Source organism: Coregonus clupeaformis, chromosome 37, assembly GCF_020615455.1.
Source record: "Coregonus clupeaformis isolate EN_2021a chromosome 37, ASM2061545v1, whole genome shotgun sequence".
Classification (NCBI taxonomy): Eukaryota; Metazoa; Chordata; class Actinopteri; order Salmoniformes; family Salmonidae; genus Coregonus; species Coregonus clupeaformis.
Window position 1 is genome coordinate 24,297,055 of NC_059228.1, and position 25,761 is coordinate 24,322,815.

At 40.9% G+C, this 25,761-nt stretch overlaps 1 protein-coding gene across 2 annotated transcripts in view; it reads right to left on the bottom strand.

Moving 5' to 3' along the window:
* Positions 1-6,783: 6,783 nt before the first annotated feature.
* Positions 6,784-25,761, bottom strand: part of LOC121553201 (SH3 and PX domain-containing protein 2A) — a 94,041-nt gene continuing 75,063 nt past the window's right edge. Inside the window, exons 9-14 of one of the 2 annotated variants that reach the window (XM_041866204.2) lie at positions 20,448-20,531; positions 14,303-14,420; positions 13,801-14,162; positions 13,653-13,702; positions 11,667-11,786; positions 6,784-11,532 (exon numbers count right to left, since the gene is read on the bottom strand). In XM_041866204.2, coding sequence (XP_041722138.1) covers positions 9,598-11,532; positions 11,667-11,786; positions 13,653-13,702; positions 13,801-14,162; positions 14,303-14,420; positions 20,448-20,531 — 2,669 coding nt within the window. In that variant the 3' untranslated portion in view covers positions 6,784-9,597. The remainder of the gene's footprint in view (positions 11,533-11,666; positions 11,787-13,652; positions 13,703-13,800; positions 14,163-14,302; positions 14,421-20,447; positions 20,532-25,761) is intronic. The other variant, XM_041866205.2, reaches the window with a different exon arrangement.

The following is a 25,761-nucleotide window of genomic DNA, read 5'->3' on the forward strand; positions in this document are numbered from 1 at the left end:
CTATCCAAAATTACCACCAACTAATTGCAGCATTATTGCAAAAATGGAAGAGGCAAGTGGAAGGGGGAGAAAGTAAGGAACTTGTCTGTCGGCCCTGCATTAAAGAAAATTGTGATAAATAAAAAAGTATACCAGTTTAATGTAAGGACCAAAACCTTTACAGCTGTGCCATACAGATTGCAAAATAGTTGGGAAGAGATTTTTGATGTACCGATTCCATGGCCGGATTCAACATTTAGAGTTTTTAAATTTAAATCATTATACAAAATTCTTGCAACCAATATAATGTTATATATATGGGGGATACAACCATCCCAGCTCTGCAGATTTGGCTGTGAAGAGAATCATTAGATCATTTGTTTTGGTACTGTCCATATGTAGCTTGTTTTTGGTCGCAGGTTCAGGAATGGCTGAAGAATTGCAACATTTACCTTGAATTAACTCTTCAAATAGCACTGCTGGGTGATCTGAAAAGTCATAGTCAATCAATCAATAATATAATAATACTCTTAGCAAAAAAATGTTTTTGCTAATTTACGATCTGTAGAAACTATGAGAATAGAAAGGTTCAGAACTTTTGTGAAACATCACAGTACAGTTGAAAAATATATGGCAAATAGAAATCAAAACTGGATGGTGCTCAGAGATAGATGGGAGGGGTTGAGTGGAGCTGAAGGGAGGGACTGAAAACAAACAAAACATAACTAATGTAAAATATACTGTGTCCGTAAAAAATGTATACAGTATGTACAGTGGGGAAAAAAGGTATTTAGTCAGCCACCAATTGTGCAAGTTCTCCCACTTAAAATGATGAGAGAGGCCTGTAATTTTCATCATAGGTACACGTCAACTATGACAGACAAAATGAGAATTTTTTTTCCAGGAAATCACATTGTAGGATATTTAATGAATTTATTTGCAAATTATGGTGGAAAATAAGTATTTGGTCAATAACAAAAGTTTATCAATACTTTGTTATATACCCTTTGTTGGCAATGACACAGGTCAAACGTTTTCTGTAAGTCTTCACAAGGTTTTCACACACTGTTGCTGGTATTTTGGCCCATTCCTCCATGCAGATCTCCTCTAGAGCAGTGATGTTTTGGGGCTGGGCAACACAGACTTTCAACTCCCTCCAAAGATTTTCTATGGGGTTGAGATCTGGAGACTGGCTAGGCCACTCCAGGACCTTGAAATGCTTCTTACGAACCCACTCCTTCGTTGCCCGGGCGGTGTGTTTGGGATCATTGTCATGCTGAAAGACCCAGCCACGTTTCATCTTCAATGCCCTTGCTGATGGAAGGAGGTTTTCACTCAAAATCTCACGATACATGGCCCCATACATTCTTTCCTTTACACCAGGGGTGTCAAACTCATTTTAGCTCAGGGGCCACATGGAGGAAAATCTATTCCCAAGTGGGCCGGACCGGAAAAATCATGGTATATATAACTTAAAAACAACAACTTCAGATTGTTTTCTTTGTTTTAATACGATCAACATACAACATAAAGCTGGAGCCTGAGGACAGTGTGTCCAAAATAGTACAAGCACAACATCACTATTAATCATAAAACACGTCAAGTTTATTTGAAAATTCTAAAGAAAAAGAACACACAAACACACAATGCCTCAGTGATTAACAGAACTGTTTCACAGATCACAGAACTATATCAGGGTGTCATTTCTCAGGCAGAAATGTAGATAAAAATAATGAAATCCTGTTCCCCAAACAAGTGCAAGAACCACAGAGTCAAGAATAGGTTAAATATGCAAATAAAATAAAATCAATTAAAAACAATAGCACATCAACATAAAAACATATAAACATAAATCTGAAAGTGTTGCTCAAACTCCCGTAACAGTCCCGTTATTTTATCTTTGAACCGCTTCATGTCTGCCACATGTTGGGTCGCGACACATTTTTCAGACAGGGGAAGTGAGCTGCATCACCACCGGCAAGTTGCGTCTCCCACAATGACAGCTTCAACTTGAAAGAACATATGCTGTCATAATACTGCGTGACAACTTTGTTGCGCCCCTTGCAGCTGTTTGTTCAAGTTATTCAGGTGCTCTGTAACATCCACCATAAATGCAAGGTCCGGCATCCATTCTGCGGAATGAAATTCTAACACTGGTTTGCCCTTTTCTTCCATGAACTGTTCAATTTCTTCTCGTAAATCAAAGAAACGCCTCAGCACAGCACCTCGGCTTAACCATCTTACCTCAGTGTGGTATGGCAGGCCATAGATGTGGTCTTTCTCTCTGAGAAGGCTGTCAAACTGACGGTGATTCAGGCTTCTGGATCGGATGAAATTAACAGTTTGGATGACCACCTTCATGACGTTATCCATCTTTAATGACTTGCAACACAAAGCCTCCTGGTGCAAAATACAGTGAAAAGTCAAAAATCACGTCCTCCATTTGCAGATTGCACTTTCTCTCTGAACTTTGTCACAACGCCTGCTTTTTCCCGATCATTGAGGGCGCACCATCTGTAGCCAGGCTGACAGCGCGGGACCAGTCCACTCCGACCCTGTCCAGCGCGCCGACGAGTGCGGTAAAAATATCAGCTGCTGTCGTTGTATCTGTCATCGGCACCAACTCCACGAACTCCTCGGTGACGGTCAATTGTCATCAACTCCGCGGATGAAAAAAATGGCCAGTTGTGCAACATCTGTAATGTCCGTGCTTTCATCAATTGCAACCGAAAACGCAATAAATGACTTTACTTTTTGCTTCAACTGGCTGTCCAAATCCACTGAAAGATCGGAAATCCTGTCTGCAACTGTGTTTCTTGTCAGGCTGATATTTGCAAAAGCCTGCCGCTTTTCAGGGCACACAATCTCTGCTGCCGTCATCATGCATGTTTTTACAAATTCACCCTCACTAAATGGTTTTGAAGCCACTGCGATTTCATTAGCAATGAGGTAGCTAGCTTTCTCATGTCTCGGCTGTGAGTAAACACAGACTGCTGTTTCTTCAGACCCGCCAACAGTTCATTCACCTTCTCTCATCTCCGCTGTCCTTGAAAGTTGTCATATTTGTCGGCATGAAGACTCACATAGTGGCGACGAAGGTTATATTCTTTCAGCACTGCAACATGCTCTGAACACACCAAACATACAGCTTTCCCATTCAATTCCGTGATTAAATAGGATGACCATTTTTCTTGGAACACTCTGCACTCTGCGTCCACTTTTCTCTTTTTTGACAGAGACATATTGGGGCAATGAGGGTGCCAAAGCACATAATGTTAAAAGTAGAAGCCGTAATAAATATCGCGGGCAAAACAAAGTAGCTCATTGGCTGCACGTGCTTGACCTACTTGCTCTGCCCCGGTATAAACAGTTTGCTTGCTTAACACAATTGCTATTGCGCCATCCAGTGGACGCAATTGGAACAGCAGTTTATTTAATTGAAAAATTGCAGCGCATTTTTATACTTTACTTTTTTTTTTTTTTATCATCTCGCGGGCCGGATTAAACCCGTTTGCGGGCCTAATTCGGCCCGCGGGCCGTACGTTTGACACCCCTGCTTTACACGGATCAGTCGTCCTGGTCCCTTTGCAGAAAAACAGCCCCAAAGCATGATGTTTCCACCCCCATGCTTCACAGTAGGTATGGTGTTCTTTGGATGCAACTCAGCATTCTTTGTCCTCCAAACACGACGTGAGTTGAGTTTTTACCAAAAAGATCTATTTTGGTTTCATCTGACCATATGACATTCTCCCCAATCCTCTTCTGGATCATCCAAATGCACTCTAGCAAACTTCAGACGGGCCTGGACATGTACTGGCTTAAGCAGGGGGACACGTCTGGCACTGCAGGATTTGAGTCCCTGGCGGCGTAGTGTGTTACTGATGGTAGGCTTTGTTACTTTGGTCCCAGCTCTCTGCAGGTCATTCACTAGGTCCCCCCATGTGGTTCTGGGATTTTTGCTCACCGTTCTTGTGATCATTTTGACCCCACGGGGTGAGATCTTGCGTGGAGCCCCAGATCGAGGGAGATTATCAGTGGTCTTGTATGTCTTCCATTTCCTAATAATTGCTCCCACAGTTGATTTCTTCAAACCAAGCAGCTTACCTATTGCAGATTCAGTCTTCCCAGCCTGGTGCAGGTCTACAGTTTTGTTTCTGGTGTCCTTTGACAGCTCTTTGGTCTTGGCCATAGTGGAGTTTGGAGTGTGACTGTTTGAGGTTGTGGACAGGTGTCTTTTATACTGATAACAAGTTCAAACAGGTGCCATTAATACAGGTAACGAGTGGAGGACAGAGGAGCCTCTTAACGAAGAAGTTACAGGTCTGTGAGAGCCAGAAATCTTGCTTGTTTGTAGGTGACCAAATACTTATTTTCCACCATAATTTGCAAATAAATTCATTAAAAATCCTACAAAGTGATTTTCTGGAGAAAAAAAATGCTCAATTTGTCTGTCATAGTTGACGTGTACCTATGATGAAAATTACAGGCCTCTCTCATCTTTTTAAGTGGGAGAACTTGCACAGTTGGTGGCTGACTAAATACATTTGTTACCCCACTGTTTAAGCTGGAAGTAGAAGCCTAAGTGTTGTTGTCTATTAGTTTACTCCAATTAGGGGAGGGGTGGTAGGGTTAGGGGAAAATAATAAAGGAAAATATATTTTAAAATATATATATTTACAACAAAAATATATGTATGTGGGATTGGAAATGATGCAGACAATCTCATTACAATCTATTTGCAATATTAAAGCTGATCCACCCCCTAGCTGTAATCGCTGCCAAAGGTGCTTCTTCAACGTATTGACTGAGGGGTGTGAAAATGACTGAGGGGTGTGAATACTTATATAAATAAGATATTTCTGTATTTAATTTTCAATACATTTCTAAACACTTCTAAAAACATGTTTTCACTTTGTCATTATAGGGTATTGTGTGTATATGGGTGAGAAAAATATATATTTAATATATTTTGAATTCAGGCTGTAACAACAAAATGTGGAATAAGTCAAGAGGTATGGAAACTTTGTGAAGGCAGTGTATGTGTTGAGTGCACTCTACGATGGAGAGTTTTGTTATTAGTGATCAATATGTGCACCTCACTTGCTTTTAATTATAAAAACAATCAGCAATATTAGGGAAATTCCTAAAAAAATCAAACAACCCACTGGGCACACACTGGTTGAATCAACATTGTTTCCACATAATTTCAATGAAATTACATTGAACCAACGTAAAATAGATGTTGAATTGAGGTCTGTGCCCAGTGGGAACAGCTATAGGCCTACTTACTATTTAACACAATCTTGCTGCACTGTAGTATTCTGGTCTTCAGTCTGTGTATGTGAAAAACAAAGCAGAGGGCTACAGGCATAACTCACACAGAGTTTGTTTAGAGCAGAGGCATGTAGGCCTGGCCAGAGTGAACATCATCTGTTATTTACTATCCTGCCTTAGCTGGGCTGGCTGCACCAGTGTTTTATACCGCAGTCGAATATGCACAAATACAGTCTATGACAGCTGGACATGAAACAGGCAGCGGCAGCCATTGCTAATGGCCAAGTTTCTCAGAAGTGAAGGGAGATGCACAGCCACCATGTGTAAAAAAGACATGAACATAGTATATATCTCACTATTGTGTACACACAGACTTTCCATGTAGACCTCTGAGTGAACCTGGGCCTCATTCAAACTGCCGGTAAGTTAAGGGGTTTGGCGGCAGACATTTTAAATGTATACTCTGATTGCCCCCACCCCGTTGGGTACGGTTGTTGGGGAATGAATGCAAAAGTAAACTGATTTGATAATGGATCACTATCAAACACTTATCAAAGTTGTGCACTGTTGGTTCAATGTAATTGTTGGACACTTGAGCTTCAAAAGTCCAGTGGTAGTCACCAAACGTGTATTTACATTGGCATGTCCTTGTCCGGTATGTAAAGCCGTTGTCTATTTCAGGTTCATGCTTTCTTCTTAAAATAATTGTTTTATATAAAAATTCTGTATCTTACCAGTAAGCCATACTCTAATGGCATAGTGTTGAAGTAAGGACTTGATAGTCCCTGTGCAGTCAAAAATGTGATTTCAGTTTTCCCCTCCCCACTCCGATAGTCCTAGAAAAATTATTGCTTGAGAAATTGCTCTTTGCTAAGAAGCTATTTTTGTTTCTTTTTGATCATTTTAATTTTTAAATAATCACAGTAAGGTACTTAATTGTTACCCAGAAATGATTTGATATTGAGATAAAGATGGCTGCATTGGACCTTTATGTTTGGGCTGAGCTGTTGTGGAGTGCTCATACTGCCCCCTTGAGGATATGGGATCATAACACTCCACATGGTTTACTTTGCCGTATTACGTATGATATCAGGGCACCTTCTTTTTAAATAGTGAACGAACATGTTTTCAGCACTTCTATTTCCAAGACTTATCATGGCTCTCTCTCTCTGCAGAAGACATCATATGTTTGGAACATCGAAATCTTACCGCCACCTAAGTATCGCGATAATATCGTATTGTGGGGTCCTTTGCAATTCCCGGCCCTAGTTACAGCCCTGCACACACACACACACACACACACACACACCAGATCAGACAGCCATAACTCACTGCTAAGCTGAAGAGTCTAGCCTGAGGTTCCCAGTGGAAGGAATGGCCCAATGGGGAGAACATATTTCACAGGACATCGGTTGTAAATATTGTAATGTTTGAGACAAGGACTAGCTACTACAGCATAACACACTGTCTGACATAGTGAACCCCAATAGCTATTTATACACTAGGAGCTGAACGGTAACCAGACAAATGTGCACTTAATCCAACCAACTTTATTGGGCCATTGGGTAAATTGCCATTACGCCAAAGCCAAAACTAAATGTGCTGAGTCAGCAGAGGCTTTACATTACCTATCATTGTTACAAAAGTAATGTACCCACATCGTAATAATTACGTATAACCTCCATCAGTTCTTAGATACCAAAGGAAGGAACATTTTGAATAAAGTTCAATAATATTCTTAAACACAAATTAGCCAACTTTTAGCTACATGAGTTCTCAGAGGTTTCTTCTTATGGACATGCTGACATGATTTATATTATAATGTACAAAACTTTGCCTGAAGTAACTGCAATTTTAGAAATACAAAGTAAATCTGCACATTTCCTCAATATGTAACAATCATTAACAAAATGGTTAACATGTGTTACAAATATACACTGTAAACATATGTTTACAAATGGCAAAGCAAACACACAATAACTGAATACATGAGGCTTCACTGATTCCTTAAACACTTGCATTCTCTCCATTTAGAATATTTTAGAATGTTCTAGAAACTTTAGATTTTTTTAAATAAAAATGAATCCATATAAATTATTCATTTTTCTACAAATAAAACAAATTTTATTGACAATATGTATCTTGTCCTTACAGTAAGATGTTGTATGTATTGTAGTACAGGCTGTAATACACAAGAGGGTGCTCTTGGTCAGATTCTTTACTGCTGGGAATAATAACAGCGTCATTACTCAATCGGTTGCATCTCTTTGTTTCAATGCTTTGAATAATGCGTTAAGGTTTAAGGCATTTTAGTTTGCCTTATGCTTGGGGTGTCCCATACCTTGAAATATACAAGATTAAGAAATTAAAAGAATCATCAATAATTATGTAAAACAATGTGGCATCTGGTAATGCAGAAAGTGCATTTATTCACAAAAAACAATAGAGGGAATTAATGAGGGAATTTGAAATACTTAAAACAAAGTTATGTAGCTAGAATAGATTACATGTTCAAACATTAAAATTAATACTGCACAGCAATATTAAGAGTACACATTTTTATATGCTGTATGTGCCTCCTTTTTCGAAGGGGCATGAGTATCAAGTCTTTCCAGATATGAGTTATGAGTAGCACCAGATGGGTCATTGTTTATGTATCTGCACTGCTGTCTGCAAGCCCCTTGTGGGATAAATAAGGTATTTGAAATTGAATTAATTTGATATGAGTTTTTTCTCAGATAAGATCGAAATGTAAGTTAAATTGCAATTCTACACATCCCTGGGGTTTGGTTTTGAAAGCAAATGAAACTCCTCAATTTCAATATTCCGCAAGTCAAATATTCCTTCCTCTGGTTCCTTAAATGGAATAATGGAAATGCATAAGCAGCTCATCACTTTTTTTTTTTTTTACAACCTAGCGAACACCTTCAAAGGTCAAGTTTAATGTGAAAATAATATTCAAATTTGATTCAAAAGAACTAAACAAATCATAACCATATGGTTTCGATCTTTTCTTTTATTCTAAATATGATAGGTCAAATGGAGCCATGAGAAAAATATTTTGATAGAAAACATAAACATTTACTAGAAGAAGACGATTGTAGAGAGCGCAAAAAATAGCAGATTTACTACTCCTTCAAATAGGCTTATCTATTTTGTGTCACAAGACCAGAGCTTCTAAGGTGGTGAAGGATACATACTGTACGTATAAGACATTTAGGTAGAGTGTCATCAAGAAAATCATGAAACATTCATAAAGATTTACAGCTACAGTCTGCAACTTGGGAAGCTGTTTAATTGTTATTTAAATTCTTGATATTTACCCATTGATTCTTGAAGAATATACTTATAAATGCCTCATGAGCTACAGCACAACATGTCTCAAACTTTCCCTACCCCTATCCTTCAGCTGTATACCAAAACAAGTGGCAGGGACCCTGTAAAAAAAATCGCAGACTGTAGCTTTAAGAGATTTAAAATGACTTACATACTGTAATAAATGGACAGAATATACACTTTACAACAAGATGACATACACACATAAAGCTATATCAAATTATTACATAAAATATACATTAAACTTCACAAAAAAAGTTACTTAAAAACATGGTCAAGACATTCTGCAGATGGCATTTAACATATGAAAAAATCTTTTAAACACAACATACAAAACATTTGAAGAGAAATGTTTACTTAAAAAGGGCCCAAGGCTTGGTCAGCATAGAAACATTTTAACCATGCAAAAAGCTTTCAAAAGTGACACTTTTTTTTAAATCAATGTTTTATGATAAAATGTGAAGTGAGTAATGTTTTGCCCATTGGAAATCATTAAGTAAGTAATGTTATCATATTACAAACCCTCTCTAGCTGTTATAAAGGATCATCACCAGCCAAAGCTGTCCAAAGCTCCTCCTCTTGTGTCCAAGTCACATTATTCTTCAATTTTGGATTAAAAAGCACATTTCATCAAATCAACCACTTTTGTTTCATTCTTTCGTTTAATATGGTTGACCATCTGTTGATTTTAATGCCTAAGGTATTTGTTCCGTCCACCCGGCTGTCTGTGAACAGATAAAATCCTGTCTAAAACTTGCACGTTGAAGTGCTTTATTTTGTCACTTTAGATGAGAATAATAAAATGTCAAGAAGTGAAATGCCAGGATGGGTTGGCCACCCTCAGTTTAGAAAATACAAAGGATGCCACTTAGATGATACATTGTCTCTTCTGATTTCCATCTATAAAATGTAAAAAAGCAGTGTCTTCTTTCCATTTCCATTTACACTGTCTTCCATGGTCTCTGACCTGATGACCTGATTGCACAAGCACTGAACATAAGCGTGTTACTAGTTCTTCCTTTCCAGGTAGTTTGAGGGGACCCAGCCTTTCCGAGGTCGACCTCCATCCAGGATCTGGCAGTACCACCACCCATTAGGGTTCCTCTCCAGAACCTCCAGAGTCGTTCCTTCAGGGAACCCCATGGTCTCCTCATCACCATGGTAATCTGCTATGGAGACATACACCTCACGGAGGTTGTTGTGGATGAGGTGGGGTTTGGGTTTCACAGTGGAAACAGGTAGACCGTTCCTCTGAGACCCCCGGCCCAGTGATTCGGAGCTGCCCGTGCCGGGTCTGTTCCGGTTCGCCATGTTACCGTTCGGCGCTGGGCCCCGCGTAGCTGTACCAAAGGAAGCATTGCGGCGCACAGTAGGACTAGAGCGTGGGTGGTCGGTGGAGTTGAGTGACTCGCCCCTCCTAAGGGAGCCGACTGTGTTTGGGCTGTCGATGATCGGCCCGGAGATGAAGACAGACTGAGGCCTGACCACCTGCTGCTGTTTCGTACCATTCCTCTGCTTGTGCAAGCTGTTGAACAGGACAAAGGGCTTGGAGAGCCCCCCCGGCGGTTTGGAGGGGATGGGAGGTGTGCTCCTCTTCAGGCTCTGGTTGATGTTGTTCAGGGCCTGGACCCTCTGCTCGTTCTTCTCCAGGCTGTTGGACTTGCTCAGGCTGCCCGGCTTGGTAGGGGTGCCATCGGACTCTGACCCAGCTGTGTCGTCCAGTTGCCTGACAGGCTCCAGGTAGTAGGTTGGAGCCCAGCCCTCAGCGTCGCCCCAGCGGACGTACCACCAGCCGCTCTCCTGCTTCTCCAGCACCTCCACTTCCACCCCAGCAGGGAAGCTCATCTCTGAGTCCTGGACCTTTTTATAGGTGTCTGTGGTGCGGTAGAGGCTGCAGCCCTCGTCTGAGTCGCCACGGCTGCCTTTAGAGTAGATGGAGGAGAGGTCGGAGGTGCTGTGGGAGGACACAGAGTCCTCAGAGGAGATGACAGAGGCTGTTTCAAAGTCTTCTCCTCTGGAGCCCTTCTTCAGCTGCCCTGTAGGCCTCAGCTGTCTCCGGAGGCTGCTGATGTCCATCTTCTCTGCACTGGAGGCCTTGGCCAGCTGGGGCTTAGGCCTGACCACTGGCTTAGGTTTGGTAGATGACTTGGTGGAACCCATTCTGTGTTCCTCTTTGTCCTTCTTGGGCCTGGACTGCTTGGATAAATCTGGGGTGGACTCTGTGGAGGCAGGTTTGGGGCTGGACGCCCCAGCCTCTGCTTTGGTTGGAGAATGGGACTGGCTTCCGTTCAGCTCCAGCTGGATATTCTTCCCTTTTCTCCTTGCCCCCAATGTGGAGTGAGAGTTTTCAGCCTTGCTAGTCTCCAACTGGGCGCTCATCTTCGGGGAGTCCAAGTCGCCACTGGATTGTGTATCAGGCATCTCTCTGAAAGGCTTGAAGCCATCATTCTCATAGATACACTCCTCTCCCTCAGGCTCCTCTTCTTCCTGCCCCACGTCCTCTGACGACTCACCCATCTTGAAGGAGGCGCTGTGGAGAGAAGAGGCTGGAGACGGCTTGGAGGACAGATGAGAGCCCTTCTCTGAGGAGCCATCCTCATTCTTCCCATCCACAGAGGACCCATCTGTCCTGAGGAACTCAAACTCTGACTCCAGATCAAACCCAATGGCAGGAATGTCATATTCTGGCTCCTCGTACACAGGCCTCCCAGGAGATACAGGGGACTCTGGAGCCTCGGACCCAGGGCTGCTGGGAGGGGCGGTCTCGTCAGAGTCCTGCTTCTTGACGGGCGGGGCTGGGGGCGGGACTTTGGGGCGGCTCAGAGTGCTGGTTCTGCGGTTTAGGTTGGGCTTCTTTCGTTTGTCGATGTAGGAGCAGGGAGCCCACCCCTCTTTCTCCCCGATCTGGACATACCACCAGCCACCAGAGTTCTTCTCGATCACCTACAGGACAGAATAGAGAGAATACATGGGGAGAAATAGGCCTCATTAACTACATGCAGTATCTGTTCATTTCAAGAAAGCAATAAACACATTGGACATGTATGCACTCCAAAATAAACATGAAAAAAGCTTACGTCTGCTTTCTGCCCTCCATTAAAACTAATGCCATCTGAAATGACAGACTGGAACTCTGCAATGGTATAGTACTCTGCTTCAACAGTAGGTGGCTCTGGTGGTGAGGGTAAATTGGATCCCTGAGTGGAAAAAATGTTACAACATTATGAATATTGTGCAGCTGATACTGTTTACACTAGAACTGCCTGGCCTTTGAGCCTATAAGTACCCACTATGAAACGTTGAGAACGTTGCCGGGTGTCACCTTTAGCAGACGCATCAGATGCATATCAACCCGCAAGGTGCGCAAACATAAGCACCAACGCTTGATAAATAGTGCATAAACAATTGTAAACCATGAATTGAATGAAGAAATATCAGTGGAAACATATCCATGCAAAAATATAACAACAGTTATTTATCTAGATAGAGTAAAGGATATGTTTTGTATAATTCTACAAAGTCCTAGTGAAAAACATAGGCCTAAAGCCAATTTAGGACACTTCCAGCCAATGATGTATCAACAACATTCGAACAGTCTAATAAATACATTTCATATATGCTATCAGAAGAATAATCATTTGGTTGTGTTTATAAAGGTCTTAGGTAACATTAGAATACTAAAAAACAATTATTTCAAAGAACATAATAGCATTTTCATTAGTTTATAAGTAAAAACGAAAAACCACTAGATCAAGTCCATCACAAAGAAATCCATTATAATTAAGTTTTGGCAGGTCAAAATAAACATTGTGGAAATAAGAAAATGTATTTAAATGAAAACAGAATAGCATGCTTTAAGTTTATTATGTTCCTAGTCTTTGCTTAGTAGTCAGAGCAATGCCGCAGCATAATGTGCTGATGCTATGGACAGCGCAGATATTCTTGGAAAAAGTGACATTTTTAAATAGAGCTGCACCTCTTGAATTTTGAGAGTTATTTGACAAAGGTAAGTGTCATAGAAACTGCAGAATATGATCTTTCTGATACTATATAGAAATCAAAACGTTTTACATGCATGTGACTCTGAAGTAGGATTTGATAAAGTGATGCTCCTTTCCCTGCATCTGTCAATTACAAGCTGTGCCCATCTATTCATGTACTATTTGACAACTGATAATATTGTCACTCATCAGACTATTGTCAATTTAATCTTGTCTATAGGCTAACTCTTATTTTGTGTGAAATGAGTTTCTATATAGTTTAGGTGTAGTTTTGATGGACGGCGGCGCAGGCTGACGGGCATTATTTGTTTCCCCGCTCATCAACTTAGATAAAGTCACGGATGTTTTGCATTATTCTAAAGGCCTACTGCAACATGTAGCATGTTTTCATTTCCCTTACAATAAATGTGATAAGTAATAGAGTTATAATAAATCAAACAGTCCCGTAATACTGTAGATTATTTTTAAATAATAGTAAATAGTAAAAGAGAAAGGTATCAACCCGCAAGGCACGGTCAAATTATACAATTATTGAGCCCCAACGCTGATAAATAGGCATAATACAAACTCATTATTACACTATTGTCTTTCTAATTTAAATCAACCTCTTCACCCTCCTTATCATTCAGTTAGGCCTAATTTAAATTCAATTGTGAAGTAACTTGCACAATTATCGCAGATTCATCCATTTGTCATTCATTCAGTGAGGAGAGAGAGACACATTAGCACCTGGCTGGGTACCAACGTCCTACAGTGCATTGTCTTGGCGGGTGGGAATAGGTGTGAAAGAAAAACAGTTAAAAAGGCTCTTAATACTTTTCTATTTGTGATTTAAAAACTCGGACAAATGAGCAATGTAAAATATATACAAACATTTAGGAAAAGTCAGGGAAGGAGCAGGACGTAGCATTTTTTGGGGGGCATTTTTTTATAGATAAAAAAAATAATCAAAAAGCAGTGGCCGTTGGCCTATGGCGTTCTAGTGTTAAAAGGAAACAATAACAATGGTCCATACAGTCCAACTTTCAACTTAAACTAAGTAATGTTTATTTTCATACTGACCAGAGTTGCATCTCTTCGAGGTGGTGGCTTTTGTCTGAGGATTGGGGAGCCTAGATAGAAGAAAATGAGATCGTGATATAAATTCTGTGAATGTATTAGTTTAACAAACCGCTATGCCTTCCAATTCCATCTCTGAATGACAACTCACCGATCTCTATTCTGTGAGGAGTGATGCGGGCTATGGCTGGAGAGGCCGGTTCTGCTTTGCCCTTTCCGTCCACCAGGGCGGCACCAGGGCTGAAGTCCGAGCTAGAGCAGGGTTTGGGCAGGCTGATCTGCCTCTTGGCCAAGGAGAGGGTGGTCAGGGGGGTGTCCTCTGGCTGGCCGTCCGTCTGCACGTCCTTCTCACTCAGGGCCTTCTTGTTGAGCAGGTTGCTGATCTCCATGATGTTGCCGATTATCTCCACCGGGCCAGTCAAGGGGTTCTTCTTATTACTACTACGGGGAGAGAAATCCTCCTTCACCTTCTTCAGGTAGGAGGCCGGGGCCCAGCCCTCCTTATCCTGGTACCTGGGGAGAGAGAAGGAGAGAGGGAGGGAGGATGGAAGGAAAGGGAAGAGGGGGTGATCATGAGTGAGAATAACCAATCAAGAGACAGCATCAACAGGCAACAGTTTATATTGTGGTTGGAGCACAAATCATGGCCTTACCTGATGAACCACCAGCCCTCCAGGTTCTTCTGGATGACCTCCACGATGACTCCTTTCTCAAAGGCGATCTCATCCTTCCCCTCGCTGCTGTACGGCTGCACTGTCATATACTTCTCCTCTGTCGGGCCACAGAGGGCATGGGAACACAAGAGACTCACGTCAGTTTCAAACTTCCTATGCTGATTCTACAACAAAACATTACTCAAACAAATGTAAAATATGTCAACATTTTATAGGAGGTAGGGGAGAACAGTGTTGATTGTCACACCTTTGACCAAATTGTGTATTTCTCAGCACCAGTATATCTTACAATACTATTTTCAATGTTAGGAGAAAGACCAAGGTCTTGGGTTGAAATGGGGGACCCTTTTTATCCTCATAACTTATTCCAATATGGCGTTATAAGCCATCAAACACACTATGTCCACTTGTGACACCCAGCTTCATCCTGGGGTTGGTTGTCACACAGTACGGGGTTGGTTGTCACAGTGTTTGCCATTTGTTTTTCAGCAACAATTGAAGTTTTAGAAAAAGTAAAGCCTTTATTTATTGAACAGTATTTCTATCTAACATCATACAAATAAATACATGAAAATAAATTCAACATAGTTTAATATTTGTTTTGACATTGTAGTTCTTTCTCCACTCAAATCGTCATATCAATGCTTTATAAAACAACAGTAACCATCTGATATTTGGATGAACAATTAATATTTTGATAAAGCTGTAAACATTTGTGTTAACAATTTTTTTGTTGTTGTTGAAAACAAGGAATGCTTTTTCAAACAGGAACAGTATACAGTAGAGTACAGTACAGTAGAGTACAGTACAGTAGAGTACAGTATAGTACAGTACAGCAGAGTACAGTAGAGTACAGTAGAGTACATACAGTACGTACAGTACAGTACAGTAAAGAAGTAGAGTAAAGAAAGGTAAAGTAGAGTATAGTTCGGTACAGTACAGAAGTAGAGTAAAGAAAGGTAAAGTAGAGTATAGTTCGGTACAGTACAGAAGTGTAGAGTACAGCACAGTAAGGTAGAGTACAGTAACACACTGTATTGTATCCTACTGTACTCTACTATGTTTTACTGTACTGCACTATACTGAATTCAACTGTACTCTATGGCACTGTACTGCACTGTACTCTTAAATACTGTACTCTACTGAATTAAACTCAACTGTACTGTACTCTACTTTGCTCTACTGTACTGTACTCTACTGAATTAAACTGCATGGCACTGTACTCTAATATACTGTACTCTACTGAATTAAACTCTATTGTACTGTATTTTGCTCTACTGTACTCTACTGAATTAAACTGTACTGTACTGTACTGTACTGCACTGTACTCTGTTGAATTAAACTCTACTAGACTGTACTGTGCTGTGCTTTACTGTGCTGTCCAAACTTGTGAAACACATACGCTACCAGTCAAAAGTTTGGACACACCTACTCATTTTCTACATTGTAGAATAATAGTGAAGACATCACAACTATGAAATAACACATATGGAATCACGTAGTAACCAAAAAAGTGTTAAACAAATCAAAATATATTTTATATTTGAGATTCTTCAAATAGCCACCCTTTGCCTTGATGACAGCTTTGCACACTCTTGGCATTCTCTCAACCAGCTTCATGAGGTAGTCACCTGGAATGCATTTCAATTAACAGGTGTGCCTTCTTAAAAGTTAATTTGTGAAATGTATTTCCTTCTTAATGTGTTTGAGCCAATCAGTTGTGTTGTGACAAGGTAGGGGGGGGGGGGAACTGGCTCTCATGAGGACCGCCAGAGGATAAGTTCATTAGAGTTACCAGCCTCAGAAATTGCAGCCCAAATAAATGCTTCATAGAGTTCAAGTAACAGACACATCTCAACATCAACTGTTCAGAGGAGACTGTGTGAATCAGGCCTTCATGGTCGAATTGCTGCGAAGAAACCACTACTAAAGGACACCAATAATAATAAGAGACCTGCTTGGGGCAAGAAACACGAGCAATGGACATTATACCGGTGGAAATTTGAGCTTTTTGGTTCAAACCGCCGTGTATTTGAACGGATGATCTCAGCATGTGTAGTTCCCACCATAAAGCATGGAGGAGGAGGTGTTATGGTGTGGGGGTGCTCTGCTGGTGACACTGTCTGTGATTTATTTCGAAATTCAAGGCACACTTAACCAGAATGGCTACCACAGCATTCTGCAGCGATACGCCATCTGGTTTGGGCTTAGTGGGACTATCATCTGTTTTTCAACAGGACAATGACCCAACACACCTCCAGGCTGTGTAAGGGCTATTTTACCAAGAAGGAGAGTGATGGAGTGCTGCATCAGATGACCTGGCCTCCACAACCCCCCGACCTCAACCCAATTGAGATGGCAGCCAACAAGTGCTCAGCATATGTGGGAACTCCTTCAAGACTGTTGGAAAAGCATTCCAGGTGAAGCTGGTTGAGAGAATGCTATTTGAAGAATTTCAAATATAAAATATATTTTGATTTGTTTAACACTTTTTTGGTTGCTACATGATTACATATTTGTTATTTCATAGTTTGATGTCTTCACTATTATTCTACAATGTAGAAAATAGTAAAAATAAAGAAAAACCCTTGAATGAGTAGGTGTGTTCAAACTTTTGACTGGTACTATACGTCTTTTCAACGTCCGGAAAATAAGTCTTCAAGGCGTCTTTTCAACGTCATTTAGATTATGGGTACATTGTTACAATGGGGACGGTTGTCAGATTGTGACAAGCACCCAAACATCAATGTGACAACCATCCCCAACGCTAATTAAGATGCTAGTTACCACATGGCTTGACCTAGGAACTCACAAATAGGCTTGAAATAAAGCTCCCTTTCCTCTTTTCAATACAAGTTACAAAGTATGGATACTCCCCTCATACAACTATTAATTAAATAAATAACAAGCATATGAATATTTACTTTCACAGATGAAAAATGTTGCTCTCACCTGAATGTTTTGTGATCCTGACCTGAATTGACCACACGGATTACCTCTCCTATAGAGGACGCACATTTTGATCTTGAAATGATTAGGGTCAGAGGATAGAGGGATGAGGGGTGAAGGAAGAGGAGGAGGTGGGCCCCCTGTCAGATCACCTCGGCTCTGCTGCCTCCCTTGGATTTTGAGTAATAAGCACTATGACAACCAACCCGTGAGACAACCAACCCCGGTCTCCCTACTGTAACAATGGTATAAACACCTCAGAGGAAGTCAAAGTAAATAAAGACATATCTAGGAAAAGTCAAGGGGTGTGAATACTTTCTGAAGGCACTGTATCTAGGCTACAAATATAGAAGTATGTAGACCTAATGAAATGTGTCTGTGTGTAGTTCTGATGTGATTGATTCTGTCAGATCTACAAAGATATCCAGCATTTTACTATCAAATAATTCAAAGAATCAGGGACACTCTAATTAACAAAAATGATGTCAATCACTTCATACTGAAAATGCAATCCTGCAGCAACTGACAATTACCTTGACTTGATGTCATGATAGTTGATTACTCAGTGTAAATATGGGACAAAATAAACTCATAAACCCTGGTCTCTTGAAATGGGAAAAACAGTTCTACCCCACTGGGCACACACTGGTTGAATCAACGTTGTTTCCATGTCATTTCAATGTCATTTCAATGAAATTACGTTAAACCAACGTGGAATAGACGTTGAATTGATGTTGACTAATGTCGTGGTGGCGCTCAGTCTCTGTACACTCCGCTGATGATAGAGAACAGAGATGCCATCTTGATTTGTAACTTCCCAAAAGGCCAGAGGGCACGCTCAGTGACAGTACTTCCTGTCATTGCAGACCAGATGTCTCATCTCATCACACCGTAAAACGGCAGGAGAAAAGTAATGATGCCCAACAGAGTAAAGAGAGAAGAGGGGATATCCTATCTGCATGCTAAGACCATTTTAATACCTCTGGAATCACTGGATTCCTATCTGATATCTCTCTCCTTTCCTCTGCCCCTGTTGAGTCTCAATCAGGGATTTAGAAGAACTGAATAAGGATATAGCTAAAATACCTATTACTTTCAAAGAAATAGGCCCATGTACAGCCGTGTAAATAGAACTGAAAAAACCACTTCCTGTATGCTTTGCTTTCCCCTGCACTGACCTATGGGACTTCCGGTCTCTCGGTTTAAGGCCTGGTAGGGCTTTAAAGGTTGAACAGGGGCAACCCTGTTCAACCTTCCTGAGCTCACACTCACCAGCGGGGGGAAACTCTGAATCAGATATTATGTTAACCACAACATGCATAGCTTGCATAACTTTTATACACTATTTTCCTGCAGTCAGCGCTATTTCTGCTTTTTTTTCACAGGCGAGATTTAGTTCCTGCAGTGGAAAAAGCTCTTTCTACTCCAGAGGCCATTCATTTTTTTGTGCACTGTAGACACTGTTGCCAAGCACAAACCTTGGGGTGGACTCAAATAGCCTATCCTCACTCCACTGTCAGCAATCCAACTGCATCCCCTGTCAAAAAAAACCTGTCTCGAGGCAAGGCTAATGTGTGCAAGCACAAACACTCTTTCTCCGAAAGATGAATACAACTCTTTACTGGCCTGGTCCATCGGCAGACCTGCTTGCTCTCAACACCTCCAGTCGATAAACGTCTGGCTTTTTAACTCCTTTGAAAAGTACATACGTGTTCATGTTTAATTTGCTCGTAAAAAGCCAAACAAAGTGGCAAAATATTGTATGCGGCCTACTAAAGTCAGTTATGCTGCGACTTTTAGATGGTTGTGCAGCTATAGCTGTAATTCAGAAAAGATTGGAGTTACACATAGCAGTGTATTAAAATTAACTGCTTACATGAGACAATCTCATTATATACTGTAATATAATTTCACTCAACTTCCTGAAATAAAAGTTGCTGACTTCATCTTTGATTTCAAGACTACCACATTCAAGTGTAGAAACTGAGTAACAACAAGATGGTAAATTTTTTGCATGTTTATCTTCTAGCATAAGGTCAAATCTGTAACTGTTGCAAGCCGCCAATGTGGATGTGAAAACCTATTTAGCATGGTAATGACATGGCTGGACTTTTTATTAGCTGGTTAATAACAATGTTAGTGATTATTGGGTGTGGGTCATGATGGTGTAGCAGATGGCATATGACACAAGACAATACATTAGGCATCAGGTATAGGGTTGCAAAGCGAGGGTATTTTACTAGAAACTTTAGAAGTTTATCTGTAAACTACCAGGTAACTTTCAAGGATTTTATGTAATTTATCACAAGACATCTAGTGGCCCTTTTGGGTACGTCAAATGATCACAGGTGTCTGTACAATGATTAAAATAATAATAATAATAATAATAATAATAATAATAATAATAGAATGACAAAGCTGTAAAACATTATCCTAAATATAAACCATCAACTTAGTGAATACAATTGGTCTTTAATGAGGGTTTCAGTATGAAATATTCTTGATATATATATATATATATATAGACATATTTACATAGTAAAATAAATACAAGTGTGTAAAAAAAAATATATATATATATATATATATATATATATATATATAGAGCAAGAGTGTCTGCTAAATGACTAAAATGTAAATGTAAATATATATATATATATATATATATATATATATATATATATATATATATATATATTTTACACACTTGTATTTATTTTACTATGTAAATATGTCTTTGTTGTAAATGTTATGGTGCCAAACTGGTGGCAGTTGTGAAAAAAGTCAATAGTTGGAAGAGTTGCAGAGTTAATTGAAAATAATGCCATTATTGTTAAGATGCTTTGTTCATTAATTAGGCTATTTTCTGTTGAACCATATGGTCTATCCACTAGAAACTCATGGACAATATGGACAAAGATAAAACATTTACACTATATATGAATAAATGTTTTTAAAGTTATTCAAGTATAAATTATCAAAATTACCATAGATTGCCATAATTACTGAAGATTCTGTAAACTTTGGTGAATTACCAGTAGCTTTTCAACCCTAATCAGGTATGAGAGAGAAGACAGGACAAGGTACAATGGGGACAGGATAAGAGGACAGGTGGGGGGTCAGAGGATAGAGGGGTGAAGGAAGAGGAGGAGGTGGGCCCCCTGTCTCAGATCACCTCGGCTCTGCTGCCTGCTGACCATTCCCCCCAGGGTCCATCTCCGGTCCAGCCTCTTCAGATGGGCCTTACGTCGCTTAGTGACTGACCCACGCACATGGTGACCAGACACAAACAAACACAAATGGGGACAGAAACATAAAAGGCAGGCACATACATCACAAACGACATGGATTCAACTCTGTTATTAGTTAGTCACATGGCGAACATGGAAACCACAACACCACATTGCAATGGAAGGACTGGACGGTGATGGGGGTGAATGAATGTTACACAGGAAATGTAAACCATGGACATGTTCTCTGTGGCTGGTGATTAGTGTGGATTGTTAGCATGGTTTCCCCATCCTGTCCTGCAGGAGCATCTGGGGCACACATTGCTGCTTGGGAATAGTATGCAATTAATAGACCAGCTGAATTCCTTTGGCAGCAGCCACAACAGGTCTATAATTGTTGAGGGTTTTTGTTAGTTAAATGCAGGAGACGGGAATGATTAGGAGCTTCGGAGGGATCTTTTGTCACATGCCAACACTATAAACGGCAAGGCTTATATAAATATCTAATTCAAGGAAAAGCTTTCCATCTCTAAACCAGAGCACTAATCTCAACATTTAGCATGAAGTTGAGATTTCAGGCAAAACTTGAGAGGTACGTACACTGGGAGCTGAAAAACTGAAATTACAAACTTGTATTTTTCAGCTGACCCACATACTCCTCCAGAACACTAATGTCAGAAGACAGAATGATAACCATTATATTGGATGAGTCCATCTGAGAAGGCCTATCATAGGTATTACAGAACTCAAGAAAATAAAAACAAATGATGAAATATGACCACCCCAAGTAGGAACACATCCAAGTGTTTCTCATTCATGTGACAGTCTTTCTCCAATGAGGAAGAGATTCACCATTTAAACTGTCATATCCTCCAGTCCAAACGTCAACATCTTTAGCTGAAGCCATATAATGTGTTCCAGGTCCTGTTTGCCACAAGAGCCCTATCTCAATGACAGTGTCTGACAGAGTGCTGTGGAGCACAATCCACAGGACTGACAGAGAGAGTTTATGGATCCTGAGGCATTCCCATGACTGATTAGACACATAAATGCTAATTACACTGACAGATTGTCCCCTGACCGCTCTGGCAGCGTCTGCTTTTGCGTTGAGTAGATAGCTAGAGTACTTTAGTGTGTGTGTGTATGTGTGTGTGTGTGTGTATGTGTGTGTGTGTGTGCATGCCTGCATTTGTGGGGGCACACTTGTGGGGTTTGTGTAAATGTGAAAATCCAGAAAGCTGTCTCACTAACAGGGAGATGCATTCCTTGTTTAAAAAAAAAACTTTAATAAGAAATGGATATGCATTTTGGATGCAGGCCTTGGGAGGAAGAAGCCCATTGAGAATACTTTGTAACTATTGGACTAAAGAGGCTAATTCAGTGCATCATGTGCTGTATGCCATCTCCTCTCTCCTCCAGTAAAAATATCTACAGTGCCAGGGGGAATGTGCAGGGCCGGTGCCAGAACGAATCAGTTGGACGGGCAATTGATTTCCATAGGAAGGCACGTTTTAACTTTGTATTTTTTTATGGGTTTTATAGTAAAGACATGTAATTTAACTGTAAAAATGTATTACCTTTCAATTTGTCATGAACTCAACCAGTCATGATGTTTTCATTTGATTGTCAAACAAATCACTTCAAGAAGTAGGCTACCTTCGTACGTTCATCCATAATAATTCCAGAATCCAAACAGTGCACTCACCAACTTTTCTTAACTTCGCAAGTGGCTGAAACTTTGTCACCGGAGAAAGCATCCGAGCGAGTGAAACAGCGCCCATCTATTTTACTATATGTAGCCCATGTATCTGATGCCGTCTGGCGAAAAACAGTATGACATGCAATAGTATTTTTAGACAGACAGCATAAGATAAAGTGTCTTGCGAAAGTATTCATCCCCCTTGGCATTTTTCCTAGTTTGTTGCCTTACAACCTGGAATTAAAATAGATTTTGGGGGGGTTTGTATCATTTGATTTACACAACATGCCTACCACTTTGAAGATGCAAAATATTTGTCCTTGTGAAACAAACAAGAAATAAGAAAAAAACAAAAACATTGAGCGTGCATAGCTATTCATCCCCCCCAAAGTCAAAACTTTGTAGAGCCACCTTTTGCAAGAATTACAGCTGCAAGTCTCTTGGGGTATGTCTCTATAAGCTTGGCACATCTAGCTACTGGGATTTTGGCCCATTCTTCAAGGCAAAACTGCTCCAGCTCCTTCAAGTTGGATAGGTTCCGCTGGTGTACAGCAATCTTTAAGTCATACCACAGATTCTCAATTGGATTGAGGTCTGGGCTTTGACTAGGCCATTCCAAGACATTTAAATGTTTCCCCTTAAACCACTCAAGTGTTGCTTTAGCAGTATACTTAGGGTCATTGTCCTGCTGGAAGGTGAACCTCTGTCCCAGTCTCAAATCTCTGGAAGACTGAAACAGGTTTCCCTCAAGAATTTCCATATATTTAGCGCCATCCATCATTCCTTCAATTCTGACCAGTTTCCCAGTCCCTGCCGATGAAAAACATCCCCACAGCATGATGCTGCCACCACCATGCTTCACTGTGGGGATGGTGTTCTCGGGGTGATGAGAGGTGTTGGGTTTGCGCCAGACATAGCGTTTTCCTTGATGGCCAAAAAGCTCAATTTTAGTCTCATCTGACCAGAGTACCTTTTTCCATATGTTTGGGGAGTCTCCCACATGCCCTTTGGCAAACACCAAACGTGTTTGCTTATTGTTTTCTTTAAGCAATGGCTTTTTTCTGACCACTCTTCCGTAAAGCCCAGCTCTGTGGAGTGTACGGCTTAAAGTGGTCCTAAGGACAGATACTTCAATCTCCACTGTGAAGCTTTGCAGCTCCTTCAGGGTTATCTTTGGTCTCTTTGTTGCCTCTCTGATTAATGCCCTCCTTGCCTGGTCCGTGAGTTTTGGTGGGCGGCCCTCTCTTGGCAGGTTTGTTGTGGTGCCATATTCTTTCAATTTTTTTATAATGGATTTAATGGTGCTCCGTGGGATGTTCAAAGTTTCTGATATTTTTTTATAACCCAACCCTGATCAGTACATCGCCACAACTTTGTCTGACCTGTTTGGAGAGCTCATTGGTCTTCATGGTGCCATCTTGCTTGGTGGTGCCCCTTGATTAGTGGTGTTGCAGACTCTGGGGCCTTTCAGATCAGCTTTATACAGTGGGGAGAACAAGTATTTGATACACTGCCGATTTTGCTGGTTTTCCTACTTACAAAGCATGTAGAGGTCTGTAATTTTTATCATAGGTACACTTCAACTGTGAGAGATGGAATCTAAAACAAAAATCCAGAAAATCACATTGTATGATTTTTAAGTAATTAATTTGTGTTTTATTGCATGACGTAAGTATTTGATACATCAGAAAAGCAGAACTTAATATTTGGTACAGAAACCTTTGTTTGCAATTACAGAGATCATTGTTTCCTGTAGGTCTTGACCAGGTTTGCACACACTGCAGCAGGGATTTTGGCCTACTCCTCCATACAGACCTTCTCCAGATCCTTCAGGTTTCGGGGCTGTTGCTGGGCAATACAGACTTTCTGCTCCCTCCAAAGATTTTCTATTGGGTTCAGGTCTGGAGACTGGCTAGGCCACTCCAGGACCTTGAGATGCTTCTTACGGAACCACTCCTTAGTTGCCCTGGCTGTGTGTTTCGGTTCGTAGTCATGCTGTAAGACCCAGCCACGACCCATCTTCAATGCTCTTACTGAGGGAAGGTTGTTGTTGGCCAAGATCTCACGATACATGGCCCCATCCATCCTCCCCTCAATACGGTGCAGTCGTCCTGTCCCCTTTGCAGAAAAGCATCCCCAAAGAATGATGTTTCCACCTCCATGCTTCACGGTTGGGATGGTGTTCTTGGGGTTGTACTCATCCTTCTTCTTCCTCCAAACACGGCAAGTGGAGTTTAGACCAAAAAGCTCTATTTTTGTCTCATCAGACCACATGACCTTCTCCCATTCCTCCTCTGGATCATCCAGATGGTCATTGGCAAACTTCAGACGGGCCTGGACATGCACTGGCTTGAGCAGGGGGACCTTGTGTGCGCTGCAGGATTTTAATCCATGACGGCGTAGTGTGTTACTAATGGTTTTCTTTGAGACTGTGGTCCCAGCTCTCTTCAGGTCATTGACCAGGTCCTGCCGTGTAGTTCTGGGCTGATCCCTCACCTTCCTCATGATCATTGATGCCCCACGAGGTGAGATCTTGCATGGAGCCCCACACAGAGGGTGATTGACCGTCATCTTAAACTTCTTCCATTTTCTAATAATTGTGCCAACAGTTGTTGCCTTCCCACCAAGCTGCTTGCCTATTGTCCTGTAGCCCATCCCAGCCTTGTGCAGGTCTACAATTGTATCCCTGATGTCCTTACACAGCTCTCTGGTCTTGGCCATTGTGGAGAGGTTGGAGTCTGTTTGATTGAGTGTGTGGACAGGTGTCTTTTATACAGGTAACGAGTTCAAACAGGTGCAGTTAATACAGGTAATGAGTGGAGAACAGGAGTGCTTCTTAAAGAAAAACTAACAGGTCTGTGAGAGCCGGAATTCTTACTGGTTGGTAGGTGATCAAATACTTATGTCATGAAATAAAATGCAAATTAATTGCTTAAAAATCATATAATGTGATTTTCTGGATTTTTGTTTTAGATTCCGTCTCTCACAGTTGAAGTGTACCTATGATAAAAAATTATAGACCTCTACATCCTTTGTAAGTAGGAAAACCTGCAAAATCGGCAGTGTGTCAAATCGGCAGTGTGTCAAATATTTAACTAATTATGTGACTTCTGAAGGTAATTGGTTGCACCAGATCTTATTTAGGGGCTTCATAGCAAAGGGGGTGAATACATATGCACGCACCACTTTTCTGTTATTTATTTTTTATACTTTTTTGAAATAAGTAATTTTTTTCATTTCACGTCACCAATTTCGACTATTTTGTGTATGTCCATTACATGAAATCCAAATAAAATCAATTTAAATTACAGGTTGTAATGCAACAAAATAGGAAAAACACCAAGGGGGATGAATACTTTTGCAAGGCACTGTACATGGGCTACAAATACTGAGACAGGTGTGCTATTTCGCTCGCTCGGATGCTTGAACTGAAATTGATGTGTCTTGCTGTCGGCGCGCGTCTCGGTCAAATAAATTATAAATATTTATATATTTTATTTGGACGGGAAAGAAGGTACGGTAGGGCGGGCCAGGCCCCCTAAGGCCCGCCCATAACGCCG